Genomic DNA, 15,284 nt, shown 5'->3' with positions numbered 1-15,284 from the left:
AAAAAAAAAAAAAAAAAAAAAAAACAACAGCATAGAAGCAGGCGCCACTTTGTGGAAGCCACCATGTTGGCCTGCCATCTTGAATACAGTGTTTGAGATGGACATCGCCATCCTGCCGATAGTCTTTTAGGTATGTTGACCTAACCCAGCGAAAACGGCAGCGCTTACTGACAGAAAGGTTCAGGATACCCTCGATAACCCACCTCAGTATCACTTTCATGAGACAGAAGTGAGCTTCACTGAGTCGTTGCCTCGTATCAGACTACTTTCACAAAGTTTTACAGCCTCCTCCTAAATAGAGGTGGACACCTGGCATATTGACACCTGAGGGATGAACAGCAGCGAGAGTTGTTTGTCCTACAGGGGCCACCATAGCTTACGCAGTTAAATTGGGAGGGGTAAGAAAACAGAATTCGGTTGACTGCTGTCTGCAATCTACTGACATTTGAGTGATTCGCTTAAAGACTCTTAACTTGTGTTTGTCTTGGTGTTTGTGGCCCACAGGGGGATTTGCGGCGCATGTGGTCTGAGCCTTTCCACACTAAGTCTAGCAGCTCTCGCTTCCTAGAGGTATGATACAACTTGGGACAAGCGACCAGCACGGAGAAGTTTTTTTTTTTTTTTTTTTTTGTTGTTGTTGTTGGGTTTTTTTTTTCTCCCTTATTTCGAGGGAAGGAGAGAGGGCACACTCACAGTGAGGCCATGTTGTCATCACTCGTTCATGCTTTCCACCAATCTTCTGAGAAAACCCTCCGAAGGGACACCAGTGTGTGGATCACAACGCCCCGACACAACTCATCTTTGGTCCCTATATCCTCCCTGTTTCATCTCTGCTTCCTCTCTGCTGTTTATTTCCTCTTCACTACAGCACATCCTGCCCATGCTGTTTTTGTTCTGCCCCTCCCTGTCTTTGTTTTGTTGTCCCCCCCCCCCCCTCCTTTTTCACACGTGTATAGTTGGTCTCATTTGCCACTTCCCTCACATGGCCTCGTCTCATTCGTCAGGCCTCTTCTCTGTCTGCAGTTTCCTCCTTTTTCTACGTCTTTAATTTCCTCTGCATCTCTCTTTGTCTATGACTCAGATGAACTCGAGGGCAAGGCCTCCCCTCCCCCCTTTTTGTGGACTTGCAGTTGTGAGACATAGCAGGGGTTTATATATATTTTTTTAGCATTGTCGTGGTCATTATTATTAATATTGTTGTTATTATTATTATTATTATTATTATGGAACAACTGAAAAAAAAAAAAATGGAGTTGAGGTGGAGCATTGCAGCGGCACAGGAGAATGCCCACGAGCAGCGACACGGTAAAGGAGAAGAGTCTTCCCCTTCCATCCGTCTGCCCTCGTTCACCTTAGCTTTCTCCCATCTGTTCCACCATCGCTCCATAATGGCTTCTCCTCGGCGCTCCTGCCCTCCTCCGACACTCCCCGCGAGCTCCTCCTCTCTGTTCATCTGCTGTCCTCATTCCCCACCCTCACAGATAACTATGTATTTTATTTAGAAAAGTTTTATTCTTGGCATATACAGAAATGATGCATTATAAATTGTTAAGCTGCCTCCTCCCCCCAGCGTCGGCGGGTGGGGGGCACTTCTATTTGTATATATGTGTACACATGTATTTGCAGTATCTTGAGTTTGTATTTGTGTTTGGGAGCATGTTGAACAGGGTGGGAAACTGACGCCAGCCAACAGCCGAATTTTTGGTGAATTTTGACTGCCAGCTGCGTCGACAAGCAAGCGTCCATCTATTGGAGACAGTTTTCTAAATGTTTATCGACTTGTCCAATAGAATCAACAGATGGATTTTTGTGTGTGTGTGCGCGTGTGGTTTAAAAAACAAAACCAACAAAAAAAACAATTTCCTTTGTTACTGATCAATTGCAAAGTTAGTTTCCTGTTCTAGTGTGTGTGTGTGTGTGTGTGTGTGTGTGTGTGAGAGTGAGAGAGAGCAGAACAAATGAGTGAATGGTTGTTTTACATGGGTTTTAATTTGAAATCACGAACACTGAAGTTTAGAAACGGCGACAATAGTCAGGTTTGCATTGAGCTGGATGTTCAATCAAAACTTGCATGAACTTTTACACAGAACTCACCAGAGGTCATTTTTCTTCAGACAGGTGGAAATGTAAAAAGTGTTGTTTTTTGTTTGTTTCAAATAAATGAATGTTGAAGTAACTTGAAGGTATGCTACGTTACTTTTATCCTGAAACTACATGTTTCAGTGATTTTGCACATCCCAAATTTACACCTTTTATATATGACCTTGAAAATACACTTCTTTCCAGAATACACAAGTCTTTTTGTGTTTTGGCAAAAAAAAAAAAAAAGGAAGAAAGAAAGAAAAAACAACAACATACCACAAAAAGAACAAATCAAACGAAACATCTGATCTGAACTCTGTAAATGTCAGTGTTTGACCTCAGTCGATGAAAACCTGACTATTGTGAGAGTTTGAAATCGAAGCCTGCTGCAGAGGAGGGTCATTGGATATGAAGGCTTACTGAGATTAAAGTAGCTACAGATTAAAGGGTGTGTGTGTGTGTGTGTGTGTGTGTGTGGACCTGTTTGAATCCATTGAGCTGAGTCATGAATCAGTCACACCATTCAGAAATCAGTGAAATAATTGAGGTTGAAGCTAACCCACAGGATGTTTTTACTGTCACCATTAACTGATGTTTTTTTTGTTTTTTTGTTTTTTTTTGTTTGTTTTTTTCTTTTGGTCTTTCCACTGTTTTGTGGTGCTTGTCAGTTAATATCTAATGTATACTGGAAAGTGCGTGATTGAAGATGTCTGGATGCATTTTGCTGGCTTTTTGGGTTTGGGGTGGTTTTTTGTTTTGTTTTCTTTTTATTCTTTCTCTTTTCTTTTTTTTTCTTTTTTTTTTACTTTTTTATGCTACCTGGCCGTGCATGTTAAGTGTACAGTGTATCATTTCTCAGACTGCATTAAACAGGGCTACTGCAGTGCTGAGCTCTGCTGGCCAACACGGAGACATTGGACCTATGAACTCCTGTCAGTGGGTAGTACAAAGGCTGCAGGTCAGAAGGACTTTGATTGGTCAGCTCTGACTGAAAGTTTTGACCTGAGTACTGTCTGCTTCGGGATTTCTGGCAGTTTGCTCATTGCAGTCGTCATAACTGACATCATGGATCTACAACCCCCCCCCCCCCCCACCTCTTCATGGACAAGGCAGAAAATATATAGATTTATATACACATATACATACGCGTGTGTGTGTATGTATATGTGTATATATGCATAACTAATGATCTTGGGGGGGTTTTGTTTTGTTTTTTATTGAAATTTGTTTTCTTTTTAGCCCCTCTGTATTTTTAGTTTAGTGCTTTAGGTTTTTTCTTTTTCTTTGTTTTTTTTTCTTTCCATCTCTCTTCCCCTCCAGCAGAGCACACGAGCTCTGTCGGTTGAGTTGATATTACGGCTGAATGGATTCTGTATAGAAAAATGGTGAATAAAATAAATTAAGAACTGTGTAGTGAAACATGAATCCTGAAGCGCTTGATCTAAAAACACTTTGTCTCCTTTTAACCCCTCTTCCCTGCCCCCTTTGCTCCTCTCCCCCCTCATTCAGGATTCTGCTGTAAATAAACATGACTCTAACTGTAACAAGAGTGCATCTCTTTCTTTGGGTCACCTGTTAGTAACACGGTTGATTGCACTCCATCTCCTGTGTTGGTTTGTCATACATGATCGGTAGTGCCATTGAAGAAGGGGGAAAAAAAAGGTTGTGCTTCTACTTAGGTAGCACTTGATTAGGCACACATTAAATACAGGGTTGGTCCTTTTTGACATGAAAGCATCACAGTTTTTGCACATCCATGAGGCAAATCTCATTTCACCCCAAATGTGCTTCATTGGAGGTCATTCAGTATGAAACACTGAGGTGATCTGAACATTGTGAATGGGTGTGTTATCCTCCTGGAAGCAACCATCAGAAGATCAGTGCACTGATCCTAGTGGGATAAACATGGTCACCACCAATACCTCAGGTAAGCGATGGTGGTTAAATGATGCTCGGCTGGTACTAAGGCGCTCAGAGGGTTGCAAGAAAATCTCCCACACTATTACACCACCACCAGTTTGAACTTTTGATGCAAGGCAGGATGTATTCATATCCCAAATTCTGATCCTACAGTCAGAAAGCTGCAGAAGAAATTGAGACTCATCAAACCAGGTGAAGGTTTTCCAATACTGTCCTGTTCTTCATGCGAGCCTTACTTGTAGCTTCGGTTTCCTGCTCTCAGCTAACTGGAGTGCTACCCAGCGTGGTCTTCTATGGCTGTAGTCCATCACCTTCAAGGTTCGACGTGTTGTCCATTCAGAGAGGCTCTTCTGCATACTTCGATTGTACTGAACAGTTATTTGAGTTGCTGTTTCCTTCCTATCAGCCTGAAGCAGTCTTGCTATTCTCCTCTGACCTCTGATAATAAACAAAGCATTTTGTCTCAGAAAGCTGCAGCTCACTGGATATTTTCTCCTTTTCAGACCATTCTCTGTAAACTCCAGAGATGGTTGTGCGGGAAAACCTCAGTAGATCAACAGTTTTCTAAAATACTCACACTTGCCTCATAGAAAGTTCAAAAGTTACTTAAATCACCCTTCTCCATTTCTGATGCGACAATTTGAACTCCAGCAAGTGATCTTGGCAATGAGTAAATCCACTGAATTGCTGCCATTTTATTAACTGATTAGGTGTTTGCATTAAGGGACAGTTATACAGGTGTGCCTAATAAAATAGCAGGTGAGCGTAATAAACGTTTTCCTATGCAACAATTTTACATGACATGCTAATATTGACTAAATAATGGGTGTCACACTTTTCATCAGCTCTGTGGTGTAAATCATCAACTCACACCAGAGATGGATGATGAAGGCATCAGCAGTAGAACCAAGTAAAGGTAACAGACATCGAGCAAAGAAAAGAGTGTTTTTGAAGTCACCCCCCGCTGAATTCCAATATACGGCGTTTAAAAGAAACCACTGGAGGAAACGTCTGTGTCAGCATCCTGTAATATCCACAAGGTCCACTGGCAGAACAGAAGCCAGCTAGAGTTTTGGTCAAAGTAATATACCACATATGTGTGCCGGAGTCTTCACCCAAGCTTCTGCTCGCGTTTATGCGCACCCTTCAGTAGGCGCAGTGATGTGGTTTGCAGGTGTAAATTGGTAGAAAGAAAATAGTTCCCGTGTGAAACTGCTCACAGTAAGAATAGTGGATTATGATTTCTATTTTATGATGTACACTTTGGAGAAATACTTTAGCTAACAAACCTAAAAAAGAAAGAAAAAAAACTTACAGGTTTTCCCATTTACGTTAGATAAAAATAAAGAAAAATATATTGTCAGCCTAGAAACAGAAATTTCAAGCCATTTTTAAGGTAGAATGTATGCACTGGTAATAGATTCTGGCGGTTTTCATATGCAGCTACAGAATCGACCCCGTATCTTCCTATCGCAGATGAAATTTTCCATTAACTATCAGTTGCATAATTCTCTGCAACATGAACATCGCCCAGCAGATGGCAGCAGAGCACAAATATCTGAAAACCCTATGACACCAGTCAGTTATGAAAGGTTTTTACTCTTAAACTCAGCGTGTGTATTTTCACTTATTGGCCGATGTTATAAGCTTGTTTTCCATTGTATATGAGCAGCTTTCACCCAATGTATCAACACGCAGATGAGCCGCAGCCTTATACAGTTCACATTTTCACAGCCAGGCTACATTGGAAGAAGCAGAAAGCTGCAGAATCAAACAATCAAAGAGAGAAATCATCCCTTGATTAAGCAGTTAACAGAAATGAAAGGTGTGCTCTCATCAAAGTACAGTAATTGGTTCCTGCAGGGCTCCGTAGGGAGATCTTAATGGGGGGAAATGGCTGCCTCAATGACAGACCAAAGACGCTGAGTCAAGAGTTTACAATAATGTTGAGATCTTCACTCCGTGCTTGTATCTGTAGTGGATGTGAGGCATTTTGTCTGATCTGCTGTGGCAGATCAGCGCTAAAATATTTGAGTACGAGCAGGGTCAGGATTGAGCTCCAACGTTTTTGGAGAGGAAGCCAATTTACTCTAGCAGGGACCAGTTTAATGAAAAGATGCTGGTGTAACATTTGGCTGAGGTTTCGTGCTAAAAGAAACGGCTCCATATTGAGTGCTCGTCATTGCTTAAAGACACCCAGAAGACCTTCAAACTGCCATGCAGATGAACAGGCCGACCCACTGACTGACTGATTGACTGGCTCGGTGGATAGGTGGATGGGGTGGATGGTGAGGGGGTGGATGAAGGCTAGGACACTGAGTGCGTGGCTGGGGGAGGTTTTTTGGGGGGGAAGGTCTCTGAGGTCAAAGCAGGCAGGGTCCATCCCCCTCCACCTATTGGCCAGAGCAATCCACGATTCCTGCACAGCTTTGAAGCCTTGAAGTGGACAGAATTCCACCACAGTCATGGGGATTGTAGCATGTCATTTGTAAGATATTTTGGCGAGATGGTCCTAAAACTCGGGAAGCTGGCCCTTGCCTGGAATGCAGGGTTTTGTATTTACAGGCGCTCGTACCGCTCTCTCCTTTTGATCCTAAAATTAGAGACATGCAGGTCAAGACACAGTCTCAATTAGCCAGCAACTGCTGTAGGAATCAATCCTTTGTTTTAATTTATGGGGACAGAAGATCAATAAAATCCAATGAACTTTCAGGATATTTGTCTAGTACAAGTGTGAAAGCTGCACATGAAATAGAGACAAATGTGGATATAAGCCTCGCTGGTGTGTCTTAAGGAGTGCCAAACACAATTCATATGAAAGGTTTTCCAATAATATCAAAAATATTTGGATGAATTTTGCACAAGAGTTTTAAAAAACAATGCAAAAGTCACGAAAAACAGATTTGATTGGGCATAACTAATAAAAAAACAACAACAAGCCTATATTAATCTACGAAACACTGTCAGTATGTATACTAAACTGAGTATAAAGTCTATATGTATTCATTGTCCATCTTCAGAGCTTCTCTGTTTCAGAGGTTGATTGCACTTCCTCAGTCTGCACGGCACATCTGAGCACACATAGTAATTTCACCTATCATTACAGGAAGACTCATCTAAGCAGTAAACATCTAATGAGGGAAAGCTCATAATAAATTTCAGAGTCAGTAGCAGATGAACTCATCCAGTGCGGGTAATTTAAAAAGTGCTGGTATTCATTTGCAGTGGCCCCTTAACTCATTTTAATGGCATAGAGGTTCCTTCCCCTTCTTCTTCTCCTTCTTCTCCTCTCCTCAAACCAGGCATTCCTGGCTTGTTTAAATAAGGCCTGCCTGCCTGCCTGCCTGGGCGGGGGTGGATTCCCCTCTGGCCCTTTGCCCTTTGACCTAATGTGCATTCCGTATGTAAAGTGAGGAATTCCTCTGAAGTTCAGCTAATGGGGTTGAGTTTTTTCATCCTTTGGACTCTGCTCCTGCACTCGCCCGGTGGAAGTGAGGGGGTGGGGGGTGGGGGTGGGGGGACAAGCCTGACGTAGCCTTCGCTGTGAGTTATGGACGAGGTTTGTTGTTTGTTGGTGGTAGGAGAGGAATCGATGTCTCCCACCCGCAGGTTTTGAGCTTCAGTAAGTTTCTGCAGTGATCCTCATGACTAATTGATTTAATGGAGGGTGCTGTTGAATGGAGGCATGAAGGTCTGTGGAAGCTGAAGGCTGTTTGGTGCTTCCACTCCCTGCTACCACTACAGCTCAGCTGTTGGGTTAATATGATGACAATAAAATTATTACTGATGCATTTGAGTTTTTTCCCCGTTATTTATTCCAAGGGGGGCTGGGAGTCTCTGGGTAGAGGGGACAGATTGAGCCCCTTGTGGCAAGTTTGTGACACTGAGCTGTATAAATACAAACAGAACATGTGTCAACAAGCAAAATCACAAATTATTAACCTGCGCTGACATGATTCATAGTAGACTGGTGAACAGTTTCTATAATTTTTAGTTGAGCACTGAAAGGCATTTTGTTTATTTTTGATATCCTCTTTACTTCTTCATAAACTCCACTCATCTTTTTTGAAAACTACAAACTTTACTAACTTTAATAACCCTCACCCTAACTTTTAGAAGACCGCCATAAACCTTTGATCACTGGTTTGTGGTGCATGATAATGTAGTTGTGACCAGCTATAAGAACATTTTTTGTAAGGTTTGTAGGTCTCAGTATCCAATTTTGTCTTCTTGATTCCTGAAGCTGAGTAATTTACATTAACGGCGTTATCATGATCTCTATCAGAGAAAAAAACGATGGTTCTGCCTTCAGTCAAATTTCTATTCACCAACTTTATTTATTGTGTGTTTTGTCTATTTTTTAACAAACGAATTACACTTAAAACAAAAGTATAGTGAAGGCGAGGGAGTCTCTGACCGTAAGAGTACGAAAGGTGCAATTAAACCTTTGAGCGACTTAATACATGTGCATGCGCAATGTTTATTCACTATTTCCTTCCACTAAATATCATAGTTATTGCCATTACATGGATATATGGAGAACATTTTTGAGGTGAACTGAAGAGCAAAACGAAAAGTATTGTGATTACACTTACAAAAGATATAGTTCAAATGTTATATATGATATGGAAATGTATTAAAAATGTGAGCTTTCTTTAAACACAAAGGTAGGTTCCAGACAAATGTACACACTGCTGTAGATTCTGACTTTACTTATGAGACATATAACTGGCTATTAAAGGCTTTTAAAACTCCAGTAATGGAAAAGCTACATATTAATCACAGATACAGGGCACATGAAAATCTTTCATATTAAATTGTGTATTAAAGCTGCTGCCTACAGCTATTTCCCAAAACATATAACTAATTAGAAAAATCATGTTTATAACAAAAACATATTTTTGAACAGCCATGAGGTGTCAAGGTGGTAAAACAAAATTCCAGGAATGCTTCTGAGCACCTTAAAGCTCTTAAAACACAAAATCAGGGTTAAAGATAAAGAAGAGGGGGAAAATGTGCCGCCTTGTGACTTATTCTTTCACGTGTCCTGCCCTGTGAACCTTTGGGTCATCAGATAACGAGCCATCAACATTTGTGATTACATTTCTCAGGTAAAACCGCGGCACAGAGCTGAAGTGATGAAGTGTAAGTGAAGATGGATCGTGGGCTCCTTTGCTGTTGTGCTTTAGGAGCCATGTGTACTGTTGGAGAAGCTGTAAAGGCTGTGCCACCCACACAGCTGGAATGTCATGTATGCAGTCCATAGAGTCTGTTTCAAGAAAGAGGAGAGAGGGGGGAGGTGAGGTGGGGAAACCTCTTTTAGGAAGGGAGCCGGTGCTCGAGGTGGGGTCTTCTACTACTACGTCTTCCACTACTAGCACTAATACTACTGCTGCTACTTCATGAAAAAAGATGAAGCAGAAAACACCTCTTTTCACTGACCAAAACCTTCTCCATTAACCTTTTTCTGTGTGTGGGAAATTATCAATGACGATCCATCACAGTTGTTTGGTCTTCAGCCGACGAGAGGCGAGAGGAAATGTTGAGGGGGAGAGACACGTAAGATGGAGGGATAGGGGGTTGGTAGAGGTTAAAGGGCAGAGGAAGAAAGGAGGTACATTTTCGGAGGATGGGAGGTTGGGAAAAAGAGAGGGAACAATAACTCCCATGTTTAAAAGGCTTTTCTCAACCCCCATGACACCTCACACAGGCAGCAGTTTAAAGTCAGGCCTTTTTTTTTTAGCTTTTAGCTGGTAATTTTCTCCCAAGCTCGAGCTCACAAGAAACATTTTGTGAAAAATGAAACATTTTTTTTATGTTTAAAAATATGTTTTTTGCTTCTGTTATTTGCTTAATGAAAGGAGGATTTGAGTGCACCACATCCTGTGTTTCTATAGGTGTATTCCTTCTTTAATGTCCTCTAGATTAACCAGTTTAATTAAGGTGTAGCTATCTCTGTTTTGGGAAATACTGATCTTCTAAATGTTTTTTAAAGTTAAACCAAAAAAAGAAAAATATTTGAAAAAATCTGATAAAACTGAATCGTTTGATCCTTTTAACTCGTGGTTTATTTATTAAATTATATCAGACGTAATTAGCTCATTTGGTGTGAAAACATCAGCCCTAAATGTCAGAAATGTAGATAAAATGTCCTAAAAGGTGTAAAATTAACTGATAGATGTGTCAGGAACTGCAGTATATATGTGCATAAATGAACGGTGACATTATTGGTGTGTTTTCAGTGATAGCTGCTTTATCAGAAACTGTAAACAAATTTGCTTTATTAACAGTTTATAGTTTAAACCTAAAATGTAAAGGTTGAATTGTGGGATCCTCGTAAATGTGAGTCAAACACTGTATTTAAATCAGGAAACACATGTTTGAAATAATCATAAAACATGTGTTGTTTTAGTCTTTGTTATTTACAGAATAAATTATTCAGTTCTGTAAATCTCTTAAATTACAGTTATTTAAAAAATCCAACTGGATTTCCCTGAACTGAAGAATGCAAATCGTCATATCTGAATTAAACACAGCTGAAAATCAACCTTTGGTAACCACAAACCTGATCTGAGTTTAGCTGTAAAATGGTTTAAATTGTCCAATCAATAAATGTCTTTTATCTCCTTTTGTTTGGTGTTATTTTATTTCAAAATATAAATATGTAATTGTGTCACATTTTAAATGAACAAATCTGAAAAGAAAGTATCTCTTTGTACTTTCTAAATTTGACTCCTTTTATTTTACCAAAGGTAAACCAAGTGTGAACAGAGTCTAATGAAGTGTATTCAGTTTTATAATCTTACAAAATATATACATATAAATTCATTTTAACAAATAATCAAAATAATCAAGTCGTATCATAGATTAGTCGTTGCTGTGTCTTTGAAACAGTAAAATGTTTTTTTTAAAGTAATTATGTCTCAATCCTGTTAAATACTCATTAATCTTTCCTCAAACATTTTTGAAAATATGCTTATTAATAATAGCAATAATAATAATTCATTTTCACTCCTTGTGAAACCAGATTTTTATTTTAAATCCAGCCTGAAGCAGCAGTGAATCAGCTCATTTCTCCAAATTGTTTCTGAAACTGTCTATTTCCTTTTAATAAATTAATTTCTTTAATGTGAAAAACAGGTCTATTTCATACATCCACCTAATATGGATCCACTCATTTTCACATATTGCATGTCAGTATTTTTTAAACAGATTTCCAGTGTTCCTGGTGTATTTATCAGATTCATTAAAACGGCTTTCCTGTCTGTCTGTTTCTATTTGGTTATGAATGAGGACAGAAACAATGTGTGAAAATGGGCTTCAGCAGCAGTGATAAAATCAGAATATATATACACCATAATTGGTCTTTATGGTCAGTTTCAGAGGTAGTAATAAACGTTGACAGGACTCGGTCCAGCATGCGAACAGTCACAGGAGGGGAAAAAAGCCTCTCTGTGTGGATTCAGATGGGACATCACTGGCCCAAACCTTCACCGGATCCATCATGCCTCGCCTTACATCAAACATATTTTGCCGACTGGCTGCACAATCAGATCCCTTCTGAGTGGGCTAGAGTCGGGTGGGTGTGTGGGGAGTAAAAAGTGGGCCCTCTCCCACTGGATAATGCCATTATTTCAGCTCCTCTGGCCAGGAATGCCAAATTTCACAGCCCGCTACTCCTCTCTGTGCGTCAATCAAAGCTCTGCGAGGGGCCGAGGCGCCCAGTAGGTCCGCCTCCAGCACCGTGTGATCCGATCCAAGCATTGATCCCTCACAAGCTGATCCATACAGGCTAATTATGGATATTCTTTAAAAGAAAAACTGTCGTAGTGGTTTAAAGCCAGTCCAAGTTGAATTTATTATTCTAATTTCTTTTAATAAAGGTTGCATATCGGCGTCCACTATGGACTACATACTACTTCCGCCTTCCTGTCATAATTATATTAAATCGATTATTTTAAATTTTGGGTCACTCCTGATGGTCTGATCCGAGCTATCCAAGCCGTGAGAATAAGCTGGACTTAGTCCACATTTTAACTAATGAGAAGCTTACTGTCCCCTCAGAGACCAATTACACACCAACCATAATCTCCTTTATAAGCGCACAAAAGGTTTGTGCGCCACGCAGTAAACGCAATAATTAGTGATTAAGTATCCAGATAATGTGCGGGGCAGATGATGAGAAATTTGTGAATGGGAAACATTTAATCAGGTATTCGTTGTACGCTGTGACGTTTCCACGCCCGCAGCCAATCCCGTGCGCGCTGAAAATGTCGAACACGCCGAAACCAAACCAATGGCGCATCATATAGCAAAGACTAGCGCAAGAAGAGGCCAATCAGCGGGAGGCATGCAAACGAGGAATTTGCTCCGGCAGGCTCTGAATGTCAAGTAGTCAAAGATGGAGTCCGGGTCTGCGAGGCCGTGTGCTTGTGCATGGAAGACTTGCGATTTTTTCTGACTCTCCGAGCTCCGCAGATTTGATCCGTATCCACCCGCAGCCTCGCAGGATGACGGCTCGAATCTTCAAACTAGCGGAACGCGAAGTGTGGTTTGTGGAGAGGGCTGCTTTTCTTTGTTTTATGGACAACTTTTTCCCTTTTCTCCCCCCCCCCCCCTCTCTCTCTCTCTCTCTCTCTTTTTTGCCCATAACGGATTGTCCCTCCCTGGCTTGATACTATTCATGATTTTGGAGGAGGGGGTTATGGAGGTGGAGAAGGTGGAGGAGGGGGAGGTTGGCCACGATGAGTTGTAGCTGATTTTTATTTATTTATTTTTAAAATCTTTTCTTTTTTGTGTGCGTAAATTGTCAGGAGCTCAGTGCAAACTTGGAAGTTGCAAAGGTCGAGATACGAATATTTTCCTGTTTCTGTGACCTAAAGGAGCAAAACGGCGATAAGAGTTGAGTGAATCCCGCGCGCTGCGCATCTGGAAGCTCGCTTCAAAACTTGATCAGGACACGATTTAACGCCTTGTGGACAGACACCCCGCGTCCTCCACCTTATCGCGCCGTTATCTTAGTGCGGTGGGTCTCTCCGAGGGGGGTTCGGTGGGTGGGGGGGACATTTTCACGGTGCTAGCGTGTGCGTACGTTTAGTGCAGCCTATATGCTGTTGTGCAATCTAACAAGTCGTCAGTATGATTCTGTGGGTTTGTGAGAGCTGGCCGGAGTGGCTCGCACAGCAAAGCCAGCGCTTCTAGATGGCGTATAGGCCGCTCACAGAGATGTATGGCGGATAAAGCTCCCAAGAACAGGTAAAAAAAGGGGGTGGGTGGGGGGGAGAGGAACACCTTGAGGTGTATTTATAGGAATCGTCAGATGTCTGAGGAATGAGGAAGCTACGCTGTGTTCTGGACGCTTGCAACGCCTCTTTCCTGTCATGCTATAGATTCTGTACGTTGTGTAACTGCGCACCCATTGTGTGAACTTGCAGGATTTGCTTCACTTTTATTTCCAGGGATTGCTACAGTTTACTAATTTTTTCCTGTATTGATGCAAACTTTTTTTTTTCAGTTTGAATATGTTAAATAATTTAGCTCAATTTTCCCCCTACCATGTGTTCGTTTTGCACAAAACTAATATTTATTTATTTATTTTTAAAATGTGTTTTTATAGTTTGGTATTATCAGCCCTGGCTCTTTGAATCCTTTGAGAGAGAGTGTGTGTGTGTGTGTGTCTGTGTGTGTCCCCCCCCTCCCCTGTTTCCAACCTCCCATTTCTCCACCAAAATTAGAATGCATGTCATTCACTGGAGAGAATAGTATGGGCCCACATGCTGGGAAATTCCCATTCTCCCAGGGTGAGAGTAACCAATGCTGTTTAATTTGGGAAGTTCATTTAACTCCTCAGCTGAAAAGCTATACTGTTAATCTGTGACATCCTAACTTTTGTTTCCAGGACATGCACGCTTGCAGGGCTGAACTTTTTTTTGAGCTAAACCCATGACTTTGTGCAGAAGTAACAATTTGTTTCCGGTTTAATTTAGTTAGTTTGCAAACTAACTTTACTTTTTTTTTCCCTCTTTTTTTTTTTTTTTTTTCTGATCCAACTTTGTGTGTGTGTGTGTGTGTGTGTGTGTGTGTGTGTGTGTTTGTTTTAATTCATTTGTGTGATTTAAGCGACTGTTTGTTGCAGGGCTGAGAAAACAAGGTGGGTAGTTGAGTCAGTATGTGCAGTGGAGGCTGATTGTGTCCATGTTGTTGTCCACTGCCCTTTTTCTGTTGCACTACTGGACACTGAGATGAGCAGTGCAATATTAAAAGGGCATTGGCTGATGAAACAGACACTCAAACCTCCCTTTACTGCCTTAACTCTTAACCTGCGTGTGGAGCGATTATTTTTTATTATTTTTTTATTTTTTCCCCCGGGTGTGCTTAAATGTGATGCAACTGTGTCTCCTGCTGCACGGAAACCTGTAGACTTAAGTCCACACTCGACAGACGTTATCAGCCACATGGAAGAAGACAGGTAAATTTGCATTTCAACACCCACCTTCTTGTTTTGTTATAAATAACACCTTTTCTTCTTATTTAAGCGTAATTGGAGTTTGGCTGTGAAGAATGGCTGTAACCCCCCCCACCCCCACCCCCACCCCATGTCCACGTGCTGACACATGCTGAGGTCAGCTGCTTTGACAATGTTGCACTACTGTACCATCCATTCTAGCAGTGCAATAGTATTGTCATAGCATTTGGCCTCAGTTCACACTAAAACCGGTGCTTAAAGGGCTCGCTTCAGACGAGCTTGTGTAGAAGTAAAGCCAGTGTCTGATGGCAGGTAGCGGCAGAAAGCCTCCTAAGCTGTTTACCTAGTACTGTATTTACAGAGCAGAGTTTACACACATTTTCTAGGCTGACATAAGTCCTTGTGACCAGAGTTTTAGGTAATGGTTCACAAATGAGGCACATGAAGTGAAGAAGACACACATATGGTACAGTTGGGTTTTTCGTTTTTTTTAGGAGGGGTCAAGCTTGTGATGGAAATCATCACATATTCCCATCAGGCGCCAAACAAAGTGTGAATTTAACTTAAAAAAAAAAACCACACACACAACTGTAGATGGATTTGAAGTAAAAGCGGACACTGCAGTTTATTTATGTTAAAATGATTAAACAATCAAGTTTTTCTCTTCTTATCAGACTTCTACCTTTTTTCTTCATGGTGTTCTGTTGTCAATGAGATGGTGAGCATGGATGTTGGGGTAAAATAAGCAGATGAAAAAGGAAAGGAGGAGGGGTGGGAGGTCAATGTATGTGGGTTTTTTTTTTTTTTTCTTTCTTTC

The 15,284-nt window shown here is 41.1% G+C and overlaps 1 protein-coding gene across 1 annotated transcript in view; it reads left to right on the top strand.

The window, feature by feature from the left end:
• Nucleotides 1-3,626, top strand: part of sppl3 (signal peptide peptidase 3) — a 40,133-nt gene extending 36,507 nt beyond the window's left edge. The window contains exon 11 of the mRNA XM_040000842.1: nt 505-3,626. Coding sequence (XP_039856776.1) covers nt 505-576 — 72 coding nt within the window. The 3' untranslated portion in view covers nt 577-3,626. The remainder of the gene's footprint in view (nt 1-504) is intronic.
• The last annotated feature ends 11,658 nt before the right edge of the window (nt 3,627-15,284 follow it).

Source organism: Simochromis diagramma, unplaced genomic scaffold, assembly GCF_900408965.1.
Source record: "Simochromis diagramma unplaced genomic scaffold, fSimDia1.1 OVJJ01000596.1, whole genome shotgun sequence".
Lineage (NCBI taxonomy): Eukaryota > Metazoa > Chordata > Actinopteri > Cichliformes > Cichlidae > Simochromis > Simochromis diagramma.
Note: the sequence above shows the minus strand (reverse complement) of the source record. Positions and strands in the feature narration are given on the sequence as shown.